Source organism: Cloeon dipterum, chromosome 4 (genome assembly GCF_949628265.1).
Source record: "Cloeon dipterum chromosome 4, ieCloDipt1.1, whole genome shotgun sequence".
Taxonomy (NCBI): domain Eukaryota; kingdom Metazoa; phylum Arthropoda; class Insecta; order Ephemeroptera; family Baetidae; genus Cloeon; species Cloeon dipterum.
The window spans coordinates 13170400-13190495 of record NC_088789.1 but is presented as its reverse complement, the minus strand read 5'-3'; the positions used below and the strand labels follow the sequence as shown (position 1 = coordinate 13190495).

The 20096-nt window shown below is 38.6% G+C and overlaps 3 protein-coding genes across 9 annotated transcripts; all 3 read left to right on the top strand.

Moving 5' to 3' along the window:
- The first annotated feature begins 1109 nt into the window (after nucleotides 1-1109).
- On the top strand, nucleotides 1110-6924 carry LOC135943610 (adhesion G protein-coupled receptor L1-like). 4 transcript variants are annotated; one of them, XM_065490240.1, is made up of 22 exons: nucleotides 1110-1313; nucleotides 1362-1457; nucleotides 1645-1818; nucleotides 1867-1956; nucleotides 2096-2422; nucleotides 2477-2676; nucleotides 2770-2880; nucleotides 2940-3089; nucleotides 3156-3312; nucleotides 3369-3546; nucleotides 3606-3842; nucleotides 3906-4026; nucleotides 4080-4174; nucleotides 4238-4349; nucleotides 4431-4663; nucleotides 4724-4787; nucleotides 5509-5594; nucleotides 5649-5772; nucleotides 5836-5943; nucleotides 6096-6330; nucleotides 6389-6512; nucleotides 6560-6924. In XM_065490240.1, exons 1-22 carry the CDS (start codon nucleotides 1265-1267, stop codon nucleotides 6642-6644), a joined length of 3156 nt encoding a protein of 1051 aa, XP_065346312.1. In that variant the 5' UTR covers nucleotides 1110-1264; the 3' UTR covers nucleotides 6645-6924. The 4 variants fall into 4 exon arrangements, with proteins under 4 accessions (XP_065346312.1, XP_065346311.1, XP_065346310.1 ...); XM_065490239.1 differs by having other exon boundaries at nucleotides 2066-2422; nucleotides 6392-6512; XM_065490238.1 differs by having other exon boundaries at nucleotides 2066-2422.
- A 717-nt stretch (nucleotides 6925-7641) lies between these two features.
- On the top strand, nucleotides 7642-14740 carry LOC135942098 (tetratricopeptide repeat protein 14 homolog). Of its 3 annotated transcripts, none has more exons than XM_065488042.1 (19): nucleotides 7642-7779; nucleotides 8688-8877; nucleotides 9397-9524; nucleotides 9587-9786; nucleotides 9843-9950; nucleotides 10122-10228; nucleotides 10342-10404; nucleotides 10561-10704; nucleotides 10755-10946; nucleotides 11003-11125; nucleotides 11561-11745; nucleotides 11796-11865; nucleotides 12001-12245; nucleotides 12307-12502; nucleotides 12552-12770; nucleotides 12824-12901; nucleotides 12966-13148; nucleotides 13409-13954; nucleotides 14306-14740. In XM_065488042.1, the coding sequence occupies exons 2-19, from the start codon at nucleotides 8732-8734 to the stop codon at nucleotides 14511-14513; spliced, it is 3141 nt and encodes a 1046-aa protein (XP_065344114.1). In that variant the 5' UTR covers nucleotides 7642-7779; nucleotides 8688-8731; the 3' UTR covers nucleotides 14514-14740. The 3 variants fall into 3 exon arrangements, with proteins under 3 accessions (XP_065344114.1, XP_065344116.1, XP_065344115.1); XM_065488043.1 differs by lacking the exon at nucleotides 7642-7779 and adding an exon at nucleotides 8989-9287 and having other exon boundaries at nucleotides 8738-8877; XM_065488044.1 differs by lacking the exons at nucleotides 9397-9524; nucleotides 9587-9786; nucleotides 9843-9950; nucleotides 10122-10228; nucleotides 10342-10404 and having other exon boundaries at nucleotides 7643-7779.
- Nucleotides 14741-17088: 2348 nt separating this feature from the next.
- Nucleotides 17089-19132, top strand: LOC135942722 (poly [ADP-ribose] polymerase tankyrase-like). 2 transcript variants are annotated; one of them, XM_065489001.1, is made up of 6 exons: nucleotides 17089-17227; nucleotides 17298-17438; nucleotides 17917-18095; nucleotides 18378-18573; nucleotides 18631-18896; nucleotides 18948-19132. In XM_065489001.1, exons 3-6 carry the CDS (start codon nucleotides 17958-17960, stop codon nucleotides 18987-18989), a joined length of 642 nt encoding a protein of 213 aa, XP_065345073.1. In that variant the 5' UTR covers nucleotides 17089-17227; nucleotides 17298-17438; nucleotides 17917-17957; the 3' UTR covers nucleotides 18990-19132. The 2 variants fall into 2 exon arrangements, with proteins under 2 accessions (XP_065345073.1, XP_065345072.1); XM_065489000.1 differs by having other exon boundaries at nucleotides 17091-17227; nucleotides 17936-18095.
- The last annotated feature ends 964 nt before the right edge of the window (nucleotides 19133-20096 follow it).

Below are 20096 nucleotides of genomic sequence, written 5' to 3'. Positions count from 1 at the left end.
ACTTACGCTTTTTGAATGCCTGAAATCAACGTTTAGTGCCAAAGTGATTACGCTAATCAAGCAAAGTAAATACGGAATTAGATATACTTTCATTTACAGACAATATATGGAATATACGTCAAGCCTCGCCGTCATCAAGCCTTGTTTGCTCTCTATCATCTATTTATTTTGCGATGCTGCCTTTTTAACGTTGATAATTGAGCACTTAGCGGTGTCACTCTTTTAATCCCCCAAACCCTCCCAAACACAACAGAAGGCTTAATATTGTGCAATTTAGATAAGCTGGCGTTTGCGGTTTTCATTGTCACTTGGTACCTCAGTATGTTCAGACGAAAATGTGGATGATCAGGAAAACAACTTTAGTAGTGTTCCTAATACTTAATTTTATACAGTCATTAAGTGCAAAAAGCGATAGTTGGCCGTATTGTGGACCCTTTTCGGACGACAAAGGATATCCATTAGGTAAAATGTTTCCCTTAAACGCTTTCATCAGTTTATGGAGAGTTTGGTTTTCGTGCCTACTGCCCCAAGTTTAATATACGTCTGATTGACACATAAAAATCTTTATATCAATTTTTATTTGAATAATTTTTACTTTTACTTGGTTTAGTTAACACTTAATAATTTTTTAAGCCTGAGTTTTGTGCCAGCAAAAATTTCAAGAACGAAATATTTCACTGAAGGTTTACCTCTCCATCTCACATCTCACCCTCAGAAATTTAGGATTAAAACTTTTACAATCACGAAGAAATGAGAATAAAATAAAGACTTCTATTAATTTCTTGTAACATATTTTGTAGGGTGCAAATCTTCTCCTTACGACCTGTGCACCAACCAGAGCGACGAGTGCTTAGAACTGGTTTGCAATGGAGATATTACCAAAGATGCATTTCGTGCGTGTATAAAAGCTTGCGACCAACAACCAGTCCCCGTAAGCGTCACTGCAGACGAGTACACTTGCTGGTGCTCTCAAGTAATCGAGCCAACATGCTACAATGCAGGCCCCAAGCTTGCACAATACGTGAATCTACAACCGCCCTCCCGACCACAGGTATAGTATTCTGTCATTGAAAAATTTCCCTCACTTAATTGAGATTTATAGACCATGATAGCGAGCAGGAAAGGTTCTGATTCTAAGTCAAGTTTTTGGGGAAGTACAGTGCAAATACCGTCGCAGTCTCTACTTCCTGTTTTTTGTGAATCCAAAAGCCCGTGCGATCAATCTTACAGTCTGTGCATAACTGCGGGTTGCCCAAGAAGTGATATGTGCAGGTTTGAGGGAAAATGTTACTTCATTACCACGTACGAACAAGGTAAGAGCAACGAATTTCAAAATATATTTCGACTAATTTAGGTCTAAGGATTTCCTGAAAGCTTGTGTCAACCTGATGGCAGGCCAGCCGCCATTGATGAAAGAGGAGAGCTTATGAATTTGTATCAATTGCTTAAATCCTTACGTAAGTCACATTATACACATGAGGATGGTTGGCATATATCAAAACAAAGAACATTTTGCTATTGATAGATTATTTCTCCATGAGGCGTTACTTTTGCTAGCTAAAATGCCATGATTGAAAATTTTGCATTTTAACATAAAAATATCAAGGAAAATATTTTAAAAACATATTTTATTTTAATTTTTAGCAATTCTGAACATAGACGGTGTTTACATCGCTTCATCTGGTTTTGTTGAAGCATCTTCAACTGATGTTATATGGAGAGACTGGGAAAATATTAAGTTTGATAGCGATTTAATCCAGTTAGACAGTATAAATCCAGAAAGCTATAATCGAGTCTTGTGCGCCAGTTACGATGAAGGTAAAAAATTTAAAATTAAGTAAACTTATTTTAAATTAATGATCGCAGAAAATTTCCTGTTTTCGTGGGAGCTTAAAGAAACGGATTCCAGCGAAATTGCAATTGTCTTGTGCGAGGCGAGCGCTGAAGATGACGAAGGTAAATTTAGCTATTTGTGAACGTGAATATTTGCACCGAACCGCCGCACCAGCACCACTGTAAATCCAGAATATTTAATTTTCTAACTGCTGGGGTGTGTGGTTTAAAGAATTATGTGATACAACTACCACCACTCCAGAAGCTGACCCTACGACGACAACAACCTTCACCACTCCAAAATCTGACCCTACGACAACAACCACCACCACTCCAAAATCCGACCCTACAACGACAACACCCTTCACTACAGAATCCGACCCTGACACAACCACCAACACTCCTTTTGATACAACGACAACAACTGCCACCACTTCTACTACAACAACTATGAGAACAACCACCATTGGAAGAGAAGATGATAATACAACTACAACAATCGAAGCTGAAAATTCAACATCCCCTGAGCCGAGCACCACCGATGAAGCTACTACAACAGATTTGACAACAGAGACGACCACGACAGAAAGTTCAGATCAATGTGGGAGTAATTTGCAATCCTAAATTTAGGTGTTGATTCTAGGTGGATGTGAGGACTGCGTTAAGAACGACCAATATGGAAAAATATGGAGTTGTTGCAGCGGAGTTACTTGCGACGATAAATGCCCCCTGGATGCGAAGGGCAGGGCTTTTTGGTCCTGCGGCGACGACAAACAATTCAATACTGCATGGCCAGATTACGCTGAATGCACCAACACCTGGATCAATAACCTCACCACATTGGTACGCCTAATAATCTTTATGTATGCAACCCGCCCAGCTTATCTGCAGAGCGCGTTGCATATGTATTTCAATATTTGCGATCGATTTTGGTAGATTGAAGAGGAAAAAGTGACACCATTCACGTTGATAATGGACTTGGATCAATACATCAAGGACTCGTCACTATTTGGGCACGAAATTTACACATCTTTAAATTTTACCATGGTATAAAATAGTATTGCTGGCATTGGAGCATCTTTTTTAAAATAACTGAAACCATATAGACTTCACTTGAAATGCTGCTTAAAGAACAAGAGGAGGCCGAAGATCCACCTGTCAATAAGCTAAACCAACGAAAGTTCTTGTCTGAAATGGCATTGGGAGTGATTGACAAACTTTTGATACTAACTAAGCCATGGGAACAGTTGAATCAGGTTAGAATAGTATCACTGATTGAGCGCAGATATCTAAATCAAATAATTTATTTTAAAACAAACCAGAGCGAAATAACCGATTTGGGATGGAAAATGAATAAGCTGACTGAGACTTTTGGCTTCTCTGTCACAGAAAAGGCGAAATCTATTGGTGATAATTACAACATGACTGGCATTAAAGGACACATTCAAATGGAATCCCGATTTTTGAAACACAGATCAGGTTGCTAAATAAAATATATTTCAGCTTAGAAGATATATAACCAAGTTGTTAACTAGGGTCACATTCTGAACACATAGTTAAATTTCCACTTCAGGAAATATCTCAAAAGAGCTCATCGATCAGGATTCTGAAACTGCCCAAGATGTTTTCTGACAGTGACATTCATTTAGAGGTTGTTGGGCAGTTAATTCCAATGGTTTTCGCAGAAAAGTTATTTCCAGCAAGAATAAACAGGTTTGTCCAAATTTAACCTTGCTATGGCTCTGGGAAAAGGTTATTTTTTATTCTTTCAGAATGGGAGATGAAAAGAAAAAGATCAATTCAGGAATGATCAGCATGACACTGCTCGGCCCAGATGGAAAACCAATCCACGAATTTCACTCTGATGACGCAGTGCTAGTCACTTTCAAACACTCTCTACAAGCTAAGGGGCCACAATATGAAACAATATGGCACGAACTGTATCCAGGAGAAAAACCGACAGCGATTCGAGGCACAGAACGATGTGCATTTTGGAATGCTTCATCTGGGTAAGGCCATTTTATCAATTTGAGTCGCATAAAAAGTGAGCTGTTTAATTTTTTTGATCCAAGGTGCTGCGGTGAATGGGATGTTAGAGGATGTCAGATATTGAACTCGAGCCATTGGTTCACTATTTGCGAGTGTAATCACTTGTCATCATTTGCTTTGCTGATGGACGTTCATCAATATATTGTAGGAAGAGTTTGATTAAGCTATTTTTCGTGATTTTGAGACTGTGATTTCAGGCTAAAGATAAAATAATGGAAATAATCAGCATCGTCTTCAGTTCGCTAAGTGTCATCAGCTTGACTGTGACTTTGGTCGTACTCCATTTCCTCAAGTACAAAATAATTCTTTTTTAAAAGTGGATACAATGAAATAACGCTTAAATATTTTAACTTAGGGGAATTCAAGGGGAGCGAAACTCGATCGGGAAACATTTGTGCGTCTGTTTATTGGTTGGGCATCTGATGGCATTGACTGTTCTTGACCGTTCATATTTTGGGCTGTCACAGGTAATCTAAAACTTAGCAGACAACCTTTTACAAGCTATCATCACAATGATTTTTAATTTCATATGAAATGACCCATTTCAGGAAGTGTGTGTGGGAGTTGCGGTATCCCTTCATTATATTTTCCTGGCCGCCTTCGTGTGGATGGCCGTCGAAGGGCACCATCTGTACCGACTGGTGGTGCGTGTTTTCGACTCGGGCCGCGACCTATCAAAAATCTACCTTTGCCTAGGATACGGTATTCCTGTTATCATTGTGGGAATAACTGTCGCTGTCACCGTTTGCCTCCAAGACCACGGATACGCAAATGATGAATTGTAAGCGCAATACAAAATTCTCATATTTTTCCAATAAAATTTGCAAATTCGTGTTTTCAGGTGCTGGTTGTCCTCACCAAATTATATTTGGGCATTCATGGGACCTGTTCTGTTCCTCACCTTGGTAACAAAGCGTTTTTCTTGTTCATTAAGCGATTTTTTTTATTGGTTCACCTCTTTTGAGATGAGCGACCCCCTGACAGCAAACAACTCGCGAAAACTCTGCGTCCCAATAGCATCGCGAACGAATAACATGGGCGCACGAGCCTCACTGGAAAAGCCCAGTCAAGAAAAAAAACACCCCACACTGGCGTCTTAAGTTCAAACGCTAGACATTCGCCCCGTAAAATTAATTCACGCATGCTTGTCGACTGCAGCGAGTTGGAATTTTTTTCTCACAAAATCCTCCCGAATCTGAATCGTTATTGCAATGCAAGATAATCAAATTTAGGCGCAATTTAGCCCACTCTCGACCCCCAAACTTCGCTCGGATCCTCACATTGAGAGCGCTTTTGTAAAGCATATACGCTCAACAATGCGAGTCCACGGCTTGGTTATTTAAATTTCCACTATATAGGAATTAATATCATGCTCAGAGTTTTATTTTTATCATTTAAACGATCTAAAACGTTAAAATGTTTCCAAAATATTAATTTATCAATATTAAATATGAATGTCCCTTAGACAGCTTTGTTAAAATGTAAAAGAACAGTAAAACACGAAAGGCATAACCAAACCATTCTGGGAAAGAGACTAATATTTTGTAATAGCCTTATTATTTAATCTATAAAATGAATGCGAAAATCATTAATATTTGCATTATTTGCACCTTACAATCAATATAGATCAACTTGGTGGTGTTAGTCCTAGCCATGCGAGTGGCAGTGACGGCCGGCACTCAGCAGAAAAAAAGTTTCATGTCGCGGGTCAAGTGAGTTATTGAGAAATATAAGAATAGTTATGGTATCGATACTCCTCATTCTAGAGTCTGGATAAAGGGATGGTTTTCATTGTCTTCACTGCTTGGCGTGACCTGGATATTTGGTTTCTTCTATATTCAATTGGACCACAATTTTGCTTATGCGTTCGTCACCTTGAATGGACTTCAGGTAGACTTATTATTTAGCGTTTAAGTAATTGAAGTGAAAAGTTTACTATTTTCTCGACTACAGGGTGTATTTATATTTTTGACGAGGGTTGTTTTTAATGAGCAAGTCAAAACTGCCATGAAGAAAGGTGCCAAGCAAAGAGCAATGATGAAAAGATTCTACAACCTTGCTGTAAGTAATATATACTATACTAAATTTATGATCTAGTGTTTCACAGTTAATGTCCACGTGATTTTTAATTTAAAATTATTTGAATTTTAAGCTTTTCACTCTGAATATTAAAAACAGTAGACAAATTTCGCTTACTAAAAAATTTGTTCTAGTGGAAAGGTCGCAGCTCCGGAACTTCGTTCCAACCATCCTCTTGGTTTTTTGGAACTTCTTCTACTTCTTCGCAGCTTGATTTGACATCCTCCGGCTCAACGTCTTACTGGGGCAACACCACTTCGCGGCGTCGGTCCAGCGCTAATCATTCCTACACAAACGACAGTGACGCTCCAACCATTGACATTCAGCAGGCAGGCCAGAACATAAACGCGTTTCATACAATATTGGCAGGTATTTGTGGCATTTACAGCTAAATAACAACAAACTGAGAAGCAATTCATTGAGTCAGCAGGCACCCAAGAAAATATCCAACCATGGTTAAAGAGGAAAATCAGCCGAGAGGAAGAATTAGAACAATCAACACTGCAGAACTGGAATTCGGGAGAAATACAGCACATATGGAATAATTTGAGGTACGAAAAGTGACAATATCAAGAGTGAAAACTATTTATTTTTGTAGGGAGCCCGACACCCTCTCTGAAATTCCAGAGGAAGATTATGATGATGCGTATGAGAGCACGGAGGGCCATAAGCAAAAGTATTGAATTAACCAGCGCTGAGTAATATATATTTCGTGTCTACAGTAGCAACATCAAGAGAGCATTTTATTTTACTTATAGTTGTCTAATAAAATGCATAATATTTTCTTTAAACTTTTTCTTATGGAATATCTCTGCTATGTATAAGCAAAGTTATATGAACAATTTATTTGTTACACTTAGTCGAAGATTTTTCTCTGCGTTATTGAGTACACATTTAATGTAAACAAATTTTTGTTTGACACATAAAACTTAACGGGCAAATAAAAATATTATATTAAGTGACCATTGATCAATAAAATAATTTTGAAAAAGAACCTTTAACCTCCGATAAAAAATATAATTAGAGTCTTTTGTGATGATCACTCGTCAAGCAGTCGGAATATACCTAACAATTGATTATTGTTTCATTTTTACTTCAAGCAAATGAACTTTCTACTTAAAATAAATATAGTCGTAGGAGCGAAACAAATTTTTGGCTGAGCCGATGATGTGTCTTGTCTCGCAAACGCAAAAATTTTGAGATTTTAGCGATGGTCATTATAGAAGTTCATTCTTATATCACTTTAGAGTGTCTGTTTGTGCAACTGTTAATTGACTTTATACCGGAATATGGAGTAAATAAATAAATATGCGAAATAAAAATTTAAGTGCGAACGTAAACAAGAAAAAATTTAATATAGGTAATATAGTATTGTCCATGAATCCCATTAATGAGATTTAAGAATTGTAAAAAAGCCTCTATAAAGCTGAAAATAATCAAAAAAATCAGGATGAAACCTGCAAGCAGCATGAATAAATAATCGAGTCTTACGAAACTTGAAACTTACTCAAACAAAAATACAAACGATTAACGATTTCATTGTAGTCTTGTAGAGGCATAATATCAATGCTTCCAAAGAAAGGCTTATAGGGCCTATAGATTCCTTTAATAATTTTGCCGCGGCTTTAACAAAAATTCTATCAATTTGACGACAGGATCACTCTCTAGCGGCCAAATATGTAAGCAGAAGCCCATAATCTCCAACGACTGCTGCCGAATGAAGCCGAAGTTGATTCGAGTTGCCGCTTCGAAACAAAATCATCAATTCTGTCGGCTTCTTCCGTGTTTCCGTGTGGTTCGTTTTTCGACTCTATGATGGTAAATTAACCTCGATTTTACCTCCCTAATTGCAACTTAGGTGATCAGGCAGCTCTCAGCTCAGTAGATACGTTGTTTGCCGATCGATTCATAGTATTATCTGGCTTTGCAGAATGTTACGTTTCGAAAATTTGGTAATGAAAATCGCCCACTCAAAAGCTTGGTCAAAAGCGAAGCCATTTTAGTCGTGAACACAGTCATATTAACTTTTTATCTCGTTTGCCTCGCTTTTGACCTTGGCAGAACGTACACTCGGTGCAATTAGCAATTCCTTAAAACAGGGACGCAATGCTTTTTAATATGAGCACACTTAAATATTCAAGAATGTTGCTGTCTCAATATTGGCCATGAACCTAGAGAGGAAGACCGCATTAATAAAATCAATATTATTGTAATATTGCTTAGCTGCTTTCAACATCAAAAAATTATCATTGTGCTATATTAGATAAAGCTTTTGGTTGCTATGACACGTCGTTGCATATCATACGTGCTTTTCACAACAACTTTGTGGACATACAGCCAATATTGCAGTATGAGTCCATCACAAGCTTGTCAGATTTTCGTTGGACTTTGTGTACCAATTTATTATTTATTTGTTGACTATTCTCATCCAAGTCAAAAGTACAGAGATCGTATTTATTCTAGCCTCGTAGCCTTTTAAGCAAAATTTAATTATTTGTTTTCTGCTCCGGATGTATGTATGGAGTTAGTTAAATGGGGTAAAGCTGCATTACTGATCCGCACCCTTTATTGTAATGAACGGACGCATCTTTCATCATTGAGCCAAGTTGTTTTAACGAAAACATAATATTTTCGTTTCTCACTCTGTTTATTGTTGATTAATTTCCTACACGTCACCGGAACTTTGATAACAATTTTCAAACCTGATAAACACCTTGTCATTGCAGTCTGACATCCCTGAGTAGCTGACGGTCTGCATTGTTGGAAGGTTATGGATAAGGAGTGCGTGAAAAATTCACTGAATTTCCACGGTCAGCAGTTATCCAAAGTCTGGGAAACTGAAAGAAGCGCCGGAGAGCTAGAGAAGCTAGGCATTGAGGAAGTTGACTACTCAGTCTATCTTGGACGAAAACTTAGGTAATAACAAACTCGCTTTGCTCCTGTCAAGCGCCATTTTTCACTCATTTCTTCAAGACTCAACAAGATTAATGAATTGCCAATGCTGTAACCCAATATTTCATTTTTCAGAAATTTTAAAATGGAAATGAATGATTTAGATTGCCAATCAATCAAAGTGTATTATTGTGAAGCCATTAAAAAGCTAATAAGCACGGTCCATAAGAAAATGGAATTAAACAAAAGTAGCTGGAGTGCTAAGCAGTCTGGAAGAACAGCACATCTTGTATGCTGTCGAGCCAAGCAATACTTAATGCTGCAGCCACATCTTCTTTTCTCGAGATATACAATGCACAGCCCTCTAAACAATATTATGATCACGTGAATGATCAATTGAGACCAAAATGCCATCCAAAAATCAAAAAGTTCAGGTAAAACAACTGCTGTGTACCTGGGAATCCCTCAGCCCCTGCTTTTCCGATAAAACGAAATGCATCCTGCGCCGCTTTTACCTTTGGGATGAACATGTTGCTCCCGCAGTTTACAGGATCGAAGTAAACGCCTTAAATTGCACCAGTTTATCGCTCAGAAGGCCGACGAACTATTCGACTCGGATTTGCTCAAATGTAAACGCTCAGCTTTGAAATTGGAAGGCGAGCAGGATGGAGGTAGATTTTTCCCTTGGAGCTGCATCTTTCGGATGTTAATTTGAAAACGCTGATTTTGCAAGAATACTATGCCTGCCTGCCTCCCTACGAGCTTTTCCTTCGACTCGACAAGTCCCAAAGGCTAGTCCACTTTTTCCGATGCGTCCAGCCTGAGGAGCTGCTTATTTGCATAGTCACTTCAAAGAATCTTGTAGGGGTTTGTTTGAAGGTTCTTTGCTCAGATGGAGTCACTCAAAGATTTGTTGCTGACCTCAATGTCAAAGTAAGTTAGCCATTGACTTGTTCGTTGTTGGCAATTCTGATCCATGTTGCACTTAGGCATTCCTACCAACAAGTGGGATGCCGCAGGGGCCCGTGGTCTATGACAAAAAGAACCAGCCCCGACAAATCATGCAACAGGATGTCGTCAGAGTTAAGGTCGTGGAGGTGAGTGTTGTTTTTTTACACTGTTTACTAGCTGTTATTTTTATTTTATTTTTTTAATTATTTTGTGTATTTTCCTACATTTTTTCAAAATAAAAGCGCTGTCAGCGTTACTCAAAATATTGCAACACGTCAACAATTTCAACATCATAATATGTGTGCTTATGTATATAGGTTGGCCGAGACTCTGAAAAATTAATTGTCACCATGCTTGATGAAGATTCTCAACCTGGCCAAGCCTTAGGTTTAATATTCACCGATGATTTGCCAGAATCTTACAAGTAAGCGAAGAGAAACGAGCAAATTTCATACACGATGTCTTAATTTATAACAAAGCAATTGAAAACAAGCGAAGCTATTTATTTATTGAACTCCTTGTGTGTCTGTGCGATAGGCCGCTCACCAATATGAAGTCTTGGCTATCGGACTGGAATCAAAACCCAGACAAGATGATTGAGTAAGACAAATATGCCAACTCCAATTGAAAATTCGTTAATCTTGTTGTTTCTTTGAATGCTGCATCTTTATGCCTTTGCCACTACTAATGCTCAATTTCAGGTCAAACAAGACTGGCAGTGCATTAATTCTCTATTTTGTTGAATCTATTTAATAGGAAGGGATCATCTAAGAAATCTGAAGTCTACTCCGAAATTTTAGAGTCATCATCTGGTTTCAAAAATCCTCATAACACAAAATTGTTGGAGGAAAAACTGGGAATGAACCCAGATTCGCCTGTAACTCTGATGAAATCTCTCAAGTAAAATCATGTCGACCTTTTAATTTTAGATAACCTATTTTTTCTTTTAGAAATCGGTTCCCGATGGAAGAATATGGTGGAGAGCTGCGCAAGACTCAGAATGCAAAGTGGGCCATGCAGTCGGTGAATGAAGGAATTGTGCATTTCAAAGCTGGCCAAACCACCGAAGCATTCCAATGTTTGAATTCTGCTTTGAGCATAGACCCACATAATGTTGAAGGATTGGTCGCACGAGGAGCACTGTAAGTACTTATTAAATCATATAATCTGTTCAATCTTTATCAAATATGCATTAAAGGTATGCAAACGGCACAGCATTCACAAAGGCCATTGAAGACTTTGAAACGGCTTTAAAGGTTGATCCTAACCATCCGAATGCCCAAGGTTATTTGGCCGAAACTCTAGTGGCCTGTGGACGAGAGTAAGTTTCATTGAAAGTAACACTTCAAATTCATCAAACCTTTATAAAGGGTTCTGAAAAACCTGGGTTTTTTACAATTTGCCCATCCCACCTGGGTTTTATTGGGGGTAATTTTAGGATTTTAAGGGTTTTTCAGATTTGCTATTCACTGCATTTTCTAAGAAACAAAAACTCATCCCCCATACCCCTGGGCTTGCCAATTTTGCAATGCGCATAAATGCAGTATTATTTTGTTGTGTTAAAAAACAGCTATAAACACCATTTTTTGGTTTTTCCTTTTTTTTCGATTTTTATACTATAAATTTTGGAGCCGTGGGTAAAATAGTGGGTTTTTGGCATGGGAAATACCAGGTTGGTTAAAATTGGGTGGGGAAAATTCGTAACCCAGCTTTTAAAGGCTTCATGTATATTATTATCAATTTCAATTCTTATCAGGCTTGAGGATGAGAAGAAGTTTGACCAAGCCCTGCAGGTTTACAAACGAGCTCTTACCATTTCGCCGTATCACAAGGAGGCGCAGGCATCACTGCGTTACCTTGAGGAAAAGCTGAAGAATGCTGGTTTGAACATAGTGGTTGACAAGCCGATTGCAATGGACACCTCAGGGCTTCTGAAGCCAGGTGAGATTATCTTTTTGCGTTAAAATTTGTATCTTACCTCTTTGAATTAGGGTTTGCTGGAAAGCCAAGAGACACTAAGGAAAAAGGACATTCTAGCCGCAAGAAGAAGAAGGACAGGAAGTAGGTGGATGGTTTATAATTAAGAAATATTTTTTCATTGCAAGTAAATTTAAAGTCTTGGAAACTGGTCAAGTAATCCTAATGCAAGCGCATTCCATGGAGCTATTATCTAACGCAATAATAATCGTGTTTTAGGAAGAAGAAAAGCAAGAAGCGTCGTCACAGGTCATCTTCATCATCTTCCTCTTCATCTTCTGAGTCTTCATCTAGCTCAAGCTCCTCAAGTTCAAGTTCAAAGTCGTCATCAGGTTCAGATTCTGACTCTTCAACCAAGAGACCGAGTAAGAAAAAGAAGAAGAAGCATTCTAAGGATAAGCATGAGAAATCACTTTCCCCTTTTTCTAAGAAGCTACAGAAAGAGGGAATTCCTGCTCCTGTTCGTAAGTTTCAATCGCTCTACAAATTTACAGCTTAAGCATTTTTTTGTTGTATTACGTCTAGCTCCACCTCAGCAGATTCCGCTTTACACAGCTGACAAGGACCTCCCATTCCAACTCAAAGCTAGCACATTGCCACCAGTGAAGGAGGTTGAGAAGAGTGAGAGCTTGGATCCTGTGAGGTTTTTGATTTCTTCTTTTGCTGATCAAATGGAACCTGGGAGTGAAGAGAAGCTCAAGAAGTTCATCGATAACCTAAAGTAATTTTAGAGAGCACATTGAAATTTTTGTATTTAACTCATAATGTAGGAAACCGAAAGAAAAGGAGGAAAAGAAAAAGAAGAAAAAAGAAAAGAAGCAGAAGGAGAAAACCAAGAAGAAAAAGGACGATAAAAAGGGAAAGAAAAAAGGTCATGGGGATCTTGATGACATTGACATGGATGTTGGGAGGGCAGCCAGGAAAGAGGATTCGGACAGCTCTGAGGATGACGACAGGACAAAGAAAGTTGGCAAAAAAATGGACCTGAGGTAACCTTCAATTTATATTGTGTGATGTGTTCTGATGTTTCATTTTTGTTAAGTCCTAACCCAGAGTTAGGTGAATTAGGCAGTAAATTGAACGCTTACTATGCTAAGATGGAGGAACAGGGAAGGATGAGGTTAGTAAACAAACACTGAGTGGTCACTGAGTGGACTTTGATGAACATCATTATGCTTTTGCAGACCTGATCCCAAAGACGATGAATATGGTTACACCACTAAGCAGAAACAAGCAACGCTCTACAGTCCAGATGCTGAGCAAAGTCACGGTCACTATGCTTCTGCTAGCAGTGCTGGTGCAGTCCCTAAACAGCCCTACGTGGAGATGCCTCCTTCCAGATGGACATATGACGATGAAGGTTCTAGGTAATGATCTTATCTCAATTTTCTCAAACTTGAGTTATGCAGAATAGGTTTCTGGTTTCTAATCTGAACCTTATATTACTCTGGAATTAAAAATGGTTCAAGGTCATGTGTTTATATTCCAGCATATTAGGTTGGATAATAATTTCATAATTATTTACCTTGAAAGCAATTCTCGTTAATTCCACCTATCAATCAATGGTATTTCCACTCGCTCATTACATATGAAGTTTTCATTAACACCGCAATAATTTGTTCTTCAGCAAGCAAACGTGGGGCTACAAGGGCTTTGACCATGGCTATGAGTACGAGAACACCCACAGCGAGGAGTACAACAAGCAAGCCGCTAGTCCGCCAGCTGGTCGCTTCACTGGCTTCCGCATCAACAAGAAGGAGGAGAAGGTCGAGATGACCAACATTCTGCCTGAGGAAGCACCCCCGACCCCGGAAAAGGAGGGATCAAAGTACCAGAAAAGGCCGACTTCTCGTTCCCGCAGCCGCTCCGCCAGCTTTTCGAGCAGGGACTCCCGCAGACGTAAACGGTCAGGTTCCCGTTCAGGTTCCAGGTCGAGGTCAAGGTCCTATGGCCGCAGATCGCGGTCTCGCTCCTACAGCCGTTCAAGGTCCAGGTCCTTTGATCGCAACAGGAGGCGCTGGGTGCCCCGTCGAGGAACCTTCTACAAACCCACCTTCCAACAAAACTTCAGAGGTGGAAGACCGTTCAGGGGAAGGTTTACAAGGAGACCTTTCCGACCATTCAATAACCGAGGAAGAGGACGATTCTTCCAGCAAAGGAGGCGCTTCAGCAGGTATGATTTCCTTTTTGTTAAAATCACTTGACTAATTTATTATGTGTTAAAAATATCTCTTATGAGTGCCAAAAGCAGAAGCAATTGAATAAAATATGGTGCTTAAGTTTTCCAAATTAAAATCAATTTGATAAATAAATTTTTACCATTGATTGAAGTGATAGATTATTTGACTTATGAAAATTATTGCAAGTACTTCAACCAAAGATTAATGGTTTTTGAATGTTCAATGGGTTATCAAGTTGCAATAGTCTCATTTGAGTGTCGTATGAAAAATTAATTGCACTCCCGATATTTTCCTACTTTAGCTTTAGAATTGGGTTGTGAATAATTCACCTGAATTTTGTTTAGATCCCGTTCAAGGAGTGATGAAAGGCGCAGCTATGACCGTGAAAGAGAGCGCCGTCATTCTTCTGGCTCTGACATCGAGAAAGCGCCTCGCAGAGAGAGGGACCCGATTGACAACCGTAGGAATGGACAAGGTGGCATCTACAGTGACCGCGAGGATCGTGAAATGGACGTTCCTCTGCCTCCTGGTCCCCCTCCTGATACCAATTAAATATCAACTGGTTTTCTTAACAATTGAACACTTAGTAATAATGATTTACGTCTTCAGCCATCCCATTAACACATTTTCCTTTTCTTGCAAACCAAGTTTTGGCGATGTCTTAATTTCCGAATGTTTAATTATGACACTTTAAAATTTCCCTGATTCCTGACACAACATTTATGATAAGTGCATAATATATGGGGCTAAGCTGCTGAATAAAATAATTCAACAAAGGTTTTCAACTGTTTTACTGTTGTACGTTTTAAGTAATAAAATTGCTGCTCCTCACCCATCGGTGCAAAAAAACCAGATATTATGTTTCTTAATTTCGTCTTATGATTAGAGCAGTTTAGCTACATCACATTTTGAGATATATTAACATACTGGGAAGAGGAATGTGACTGGATCATACGAATTTCAACTTCTCGTTCAGTAACTGCAATGCAAATGATGAACCATAATATAATTATATACGTCCTGAACTTAGTAAGGTGCCTGGAGAACCTAACTGTTGGTGGCCTGATATTGCTGCATTGGTTGTTATTCCTTCCCTTAACAGAAGTGGGTGGTCGTGTTTGAAATTTGAGTTGAAAGGCGGGAGCCATGAGGGTAGAAATAGCGACACTCATTATGGACCCCCTAAAAGTGTGCTTGCCCGCCATGAAGAGTCAATGAAGCGCCGCAAATGCTGCGTTCTATAAGAAATCGGCACTTTATCGAAAGAAATCGCGCACGAAGATAGATGCTCTTTCATTCCATTCCGCTGGCTGCTTTTTATATTCCATTCTGATGCGGCCAATGCCAATATTAGTAATCATTACCATCATTCGAAGCTTCACGAGTCAATGAATTTTCTTTAGCTGTAGGGTCTGCGTCTGCTTCTGCTGCGTGTGCTGAGAGCGTTTTGCATCGTGATATAAATCTGGAGGGCAGTGCAGTACATACCCGAAGGATTTTCCCTTGTGAAAATTTGAACACTGAAACAAAGAAAACTCTGGTTTCACAAAAAAGACTCAATGATGACTCTCAGGAACTTCCAATTTATGCATGAAATCGCGTGACGTCACTTTGCGAGAGTCTTTCTTTGCGCAAAAAGCAATATTGCATTGTTGGCGGGCGCATGATTCATTTGTGTACTGAAAGGAGAGGGCGGAGGGCCGTTGCTTTGTATCGCGGGTTGTCGCTCGCTCGCTGCAGAGCGCCATAGAGTCGCATGAAAAGCATCCCAACAATGGAGGACATAATTGGCTTTGAGTTTGAATGAGGCTAGCCTCGCGGAGCAGAAAGAAGAAAAGTCATCCAGAAATGCTCCTTATTCTTCTGCTTCCCTATTATTATGCTAGCTTTCATTGTTATTAAGGGCGCGCCACCACCATGCTCTTGCTTGCGCATTCGGCCGCCGACCCTGGGGAGCACACCCAAGACCATACATTTCAATGTTATGAATTTTCAGAATTTTCGTATAAATAATACATAATCCAGAGTGATTTTCGCTTGTGATTTTGTAGGTCAGCATTTTTACATATGAATCGGATAATAGGAAATAATATACAGTATGTTACTCAAATATGTACATGACAATAAATTATATCATACACATGACATATATAATACATATATATGTATTGCATTTTATTATTTGCCAACAATATAACCGATCATTCATCGATCACTGCACCTCTTAAATCTATAAGTTAAAAGATTTACAAAAGAAACAATGAAATATTACAAAATATGTATTTAGCATTATTCTAGCTAACTTGGATTTTTCAATTTTACCCTCAGGTTGTGAGGAGTTGAAAATTGGTATGATTAAATACATATATTGTTTATCGTAAAAATCTCATGCTACCATACATATGCCAAATAATTTCGTGCAACTATGAAAAGAAACAGAGGAGTTGATGGAAATTGAAGTTAGAAAATGTTATAAAATTTAATATTCACAGCAATAATGCGCAATTTTGCTGATGCAAATATTTGAGAATTTTTATACAGACCTTTTTTCGCTTTTCTCCTAGAAGGGGATCAGCTTTGTAAAACAATTAAGCCATAACTACATGGATTATCATTTTTACGGAGTTAGCAGGAAATTGCCGAAATTTGAATCATAAAATATGGAGCAGAAAGGAGCGAATAAGAAAGTCATTCGCAAAAAAATAAAAATTAATGCTCCTTTTATTCTTTTGCTTCCTTGTCTGTAATGAAGCTGCTTGAGTTTTTTTCTTGGACTCTTCAATTTTATATTTAATAAGGTGTCCGTCGCAGTCAGAAATTTCAGCGATGTTGTGTGCAATTTAGAGTAGAAAATGAGATGCTGTATTATATTTGAATTCTGGCACAAACTATTTCTGCGACGGCAAGGATAAGGACGAGGACGAGGAGTGGATATATTGGACCGAGAGAAAAATCTTAAAATATAATTAATTTATTTTCTGCCATTTTCTGTGACCAGAGGAATAAAATCAAGTTTCAAGAGGGTTGCCAGTATATCCAGCGAAAAGCTAAAATAAAGCTACTGCATATTGTGAGTTTGCGTTCGCGATAGGTATAGGTACTTTTATAGGCATAGGTGCGATGTGCGTGGCAAGCGTAAATCGTAAGCAGGGAGAGGAAATATGAATTTGGTTGGAATTTTGTTTTTGGTACTCTACCACAAATTTATTACAACGTCAGCCCTAACAATAACAAGTTCACGCTCACTCTGCAACGGCACTAAAAAGGCACGGACCACTATTTTAGTAGTTGTTATATTGTGATATGTTTGTACATAATTGGAATTCGTATTTACAGAATCGTCATCGACGCTGTCACTGTGTCTCCTGTCTCGTTCTGGTTTATCTCATCTGATCTCATCCAACTCCTCACAAAACAGCAACCACAACACTTCGCTTAACGGCGTTTCACAACACAAACTTGAACTTAAAACGCTCAGTAAGTTACGGATACATTTATATTATCGTACACATGTACATTATATGTATATATTTGAAATTTAAAAAAATATCTATGGGGGACTCACACTTTTCGCCCAACACTCACACTTCTCGCTAGGACAGGGCATTACATTGATTCTTCCCATCAAAAAACGAGAAGTGTGAGTGAGCGGAAAGTGTGAGTCCCCCATATATAGTACATACATATATAATGTAAATAATTATGGGGGGCTCACACTTTCCGCTCACTCACACTTCTCGCTCTGATGGGAAGATTCAATGTTAATCCCTATCCTAGCGAGAAGTGTGAGTTGGGCGAAAATGGTGAGTCTACCATAATGCATTTAATAATGTACTCTGTTCGTGCACTCCTCTTTTTTTAATGTTGTACATAAAATATTATGCTCTCTGAACCAAAAGATGGTTTATGTATGATACATATGTATTGTGTAAGTTATCTTAATAATAAACTGCAGGTATTTGCTTGTATTACAGCTTGATCCCATTTGTTGTTGGCATGGCTCGAAAGGTTGACTGGGTGGAAGGCTTTGAGCTTCAAGAAGCCTCCAAAGAAGAATTGTCGTGGATTTCTAAGAAAATGGATACGTCTCGAGTGGCTCACTACGGAGTCAAAGTTTCATACAAAATTCAAAAGGTTAATAGTCCATTTCAAACGGGTTTTTAAAAGTAAATACATACACATAAAAAATAATTTTTATCTTCCCATCTCTTGTTTGAAGAGATGTGTCCTGATTATAATAGCACATTTAGGCGTCTGTCGAATTGGGTGACGTCCAAAATTGAACTGAACAGACACCAAAGTGTTGATATATATTGGAAAATTATTTTCTATTTGATAACATCATGCATTATAAAGTTAATATTACATAGTTACAGTTCTATATTCTTTGAATCACTGGTGTGTGTTTCAATCCAGATCTACAAAGTCAAAAACTCAACTCTGTGGATGAAGTACACGTCAAGGCGTCAACAAATTGCCCTTGATTACCCAAAAGGCGAGAAGGTGCCTGAGATGCACCTGTTTCATGGAACCTGCAGTGCTGATGCTGACACCATTGTGGAGCATGGGTTCAACATTGAGAAATCTAATCCACAAGGAATGTTTGGCAAAGGTGAAATTGTTTTTTGGAAATGTAACGCGCATCACAATACTTATGATATAATTGCAGGGATCTACTTTGCCAATCTCTCCTCAAAGTGTAACCAATACACATTTGAAGGCTACAAAGCGGCGTGTAAGGATCACCGCAACGAACACTGTGATCAGTGCATCAGGAAGATGCTCCTCTGCAAGGTGGCAGTGGGAAAAATGTACGAGGCCCAAGCTCCTATGAATGGAAATATGGAGGCCCCTAAAGGATACCACAGCATTGTGGCCAAGCCAAAACCCCATTTCCTTGTCAACCCAGAGTACGTTATCTACAACAACTCTCAGGTAAATTATCTGTAAATTAGTGATTCCAAAGGTACTAATTTATTTGTGTAGGCCTACCCTAGCTTCTTGATCGAGTACAAAATCACAGTTTAAGCGTCATTTGTTGAATCTATATGAAGCATAGATACTTCTCCCTTGAAGAAATTGGGAACCCTTAAATGTTTCTTTCTTTCATTCTGAATTGTGTAGTTTTTTAGTGAAATAAACCAATTTGGATCTTGGTTTCTATCTCAATATTTTTGCTGCTCATTTATTAGCTTGCCAATATATTAACATTCCACAAATAAGACCGAATTGGACAGAGACTGGCAAAATGTCAAGCTGATTGTGAAATTGGTTGTATTGTAAAGTTTAAATTAAAGCTGCGTCGCTGTAAGAGAGACGCCAGGAAAGAAGAATAAGAGGAAAACAAACTTGTGCTCAAACATCTCCCTTTTCACTCACCCATGTATATCGAGGAAGGAGAGAAGCTTTTCTTATAGCTGCGACGCTGGAGTTATACCAAGCGCTGCTGTTTTCTTTGAGAGAGCACACGCGTCTTTCAAACTCAATATTCGTTGGCGCGTACAATAAGAAAACATTATTGAATGAGTATTGTTCGTGTTGGCAAATTATTTTATGCATTCAAAAAGCGTTAATTGATTTTCTATTGACAACGAGCGGCGGCAGCGTTCACTCGCGCACGTTTATTTGAGCGCAGGCAATTTTCCCTCTGATTGTGAGCGCGGCGGTGCAAACTAACCTTAAGAAATGCCAATTGTTATACCATAGGCGGTAATTGAATGGATTCTCTTCCATCCTGGCTACTGCAATGAGTCGAGGAGGGTACACGGCGTAAATTAATTAGTACCAACCACGTTACCATTAAAAAGCTGGCTGGTTAGCAAACATTTTGCATATATGCATTTTTGTTCTGCAAACCATAAGATGGGAAACCTAATTGATTGATTTGAAATGGGCCTCTTGACTTACTACAAAATTTTCCAATGATATAAGCAAAGGTCACCATGGAAAAATATTCAGATGGTGAAATGAGCTATGGATTTCCAAAGGAAGAGGATTTAACTAAATATAATGCGTTCAAAATCGAATATTTAAGCTGTGTACAATAATTCTCGTTGCATCATGGTAATTCGTTTAGGGTCGATCAGTTGTGCCATTTTGAACCTTCTCAAACGTTCCTTAGATTTCAAATTCATT

What these genes read in the sequence shown, in the direction of transcription:
- LOC135943610 (XM_065490238.1), top strand. Translation starts at nt 1,265, where the DNA reads ATGTGCAGGTTTGAGGGAAAATGTTACTTCATTACCACGTACGAACAA. An exon ending in GTGCGCCAGTTACGATGAAG is followed by an intron (nt 1,819 to 1,866) that starts GTAAAAAATTTA and finishes TAATGATCGCAG; the next exon opens with AAAATTTCCTGTTTTCGTGG. An exon ending in AGAGACGACCACGACAGAAA is followed by an intron (nt 2,423 to 2,476) that starts GTTCAGATCAAT and finishes TGTTGATTCTAG; the next exon opens with GTGGATGTGAGGACTGCGTT.
- LOC135942098 (XM_065488042.1), top strand. Translation starts at nt 8,732, where the DNA reads ATGGATAAGGAGTGCGTGAAAAATTCACTGAATTTCCACGGTCAGCAG. An exon ending in GGCAAAAAAATGGACCTGAG is followed by an intron (nt 12,771 to 12,823) that starts GTAACCTTCAAT and finishes ATTTTTGTTAAG; the next exon opens with TCCTAACCCAGAGTTAGGTG. An exon ending in CAAAGGAGGCGCTTCAGCAG is followed by an intron (nt 13,955 to 14,305) that starts GTATGATTTCCT and finishes AATTTTGTTTAG; the next exon opens with ATCCCGTTCAAGGAGTGATG.
- LOC135942722 (XM_065489001.1), top strand. Translation starts at nt 17,958, where the DNA reads ATGGCTCGAAAGGTTGACTGGGTGGAAGGCTTTGAGCTTCAAGAAGCC. An exon ending in TTTCATACAAAATTCAAAAG is followed by an intron (nt 18,096 to 18,377) that starts GTTAATAGTCCA and finishes GTTTCAATCCAG; the next exon opens with ATCTACAAAGTCAAAAACTC. An exon ending in TTATCTACAACAACTCTCAG is followed by an intron (nt 18,897 to 18,947) that starts GTAAATTATCTG and finishes TTATTTGTGTAG; the next exon opens with GCCTACCCTAGCTTCTTGAT.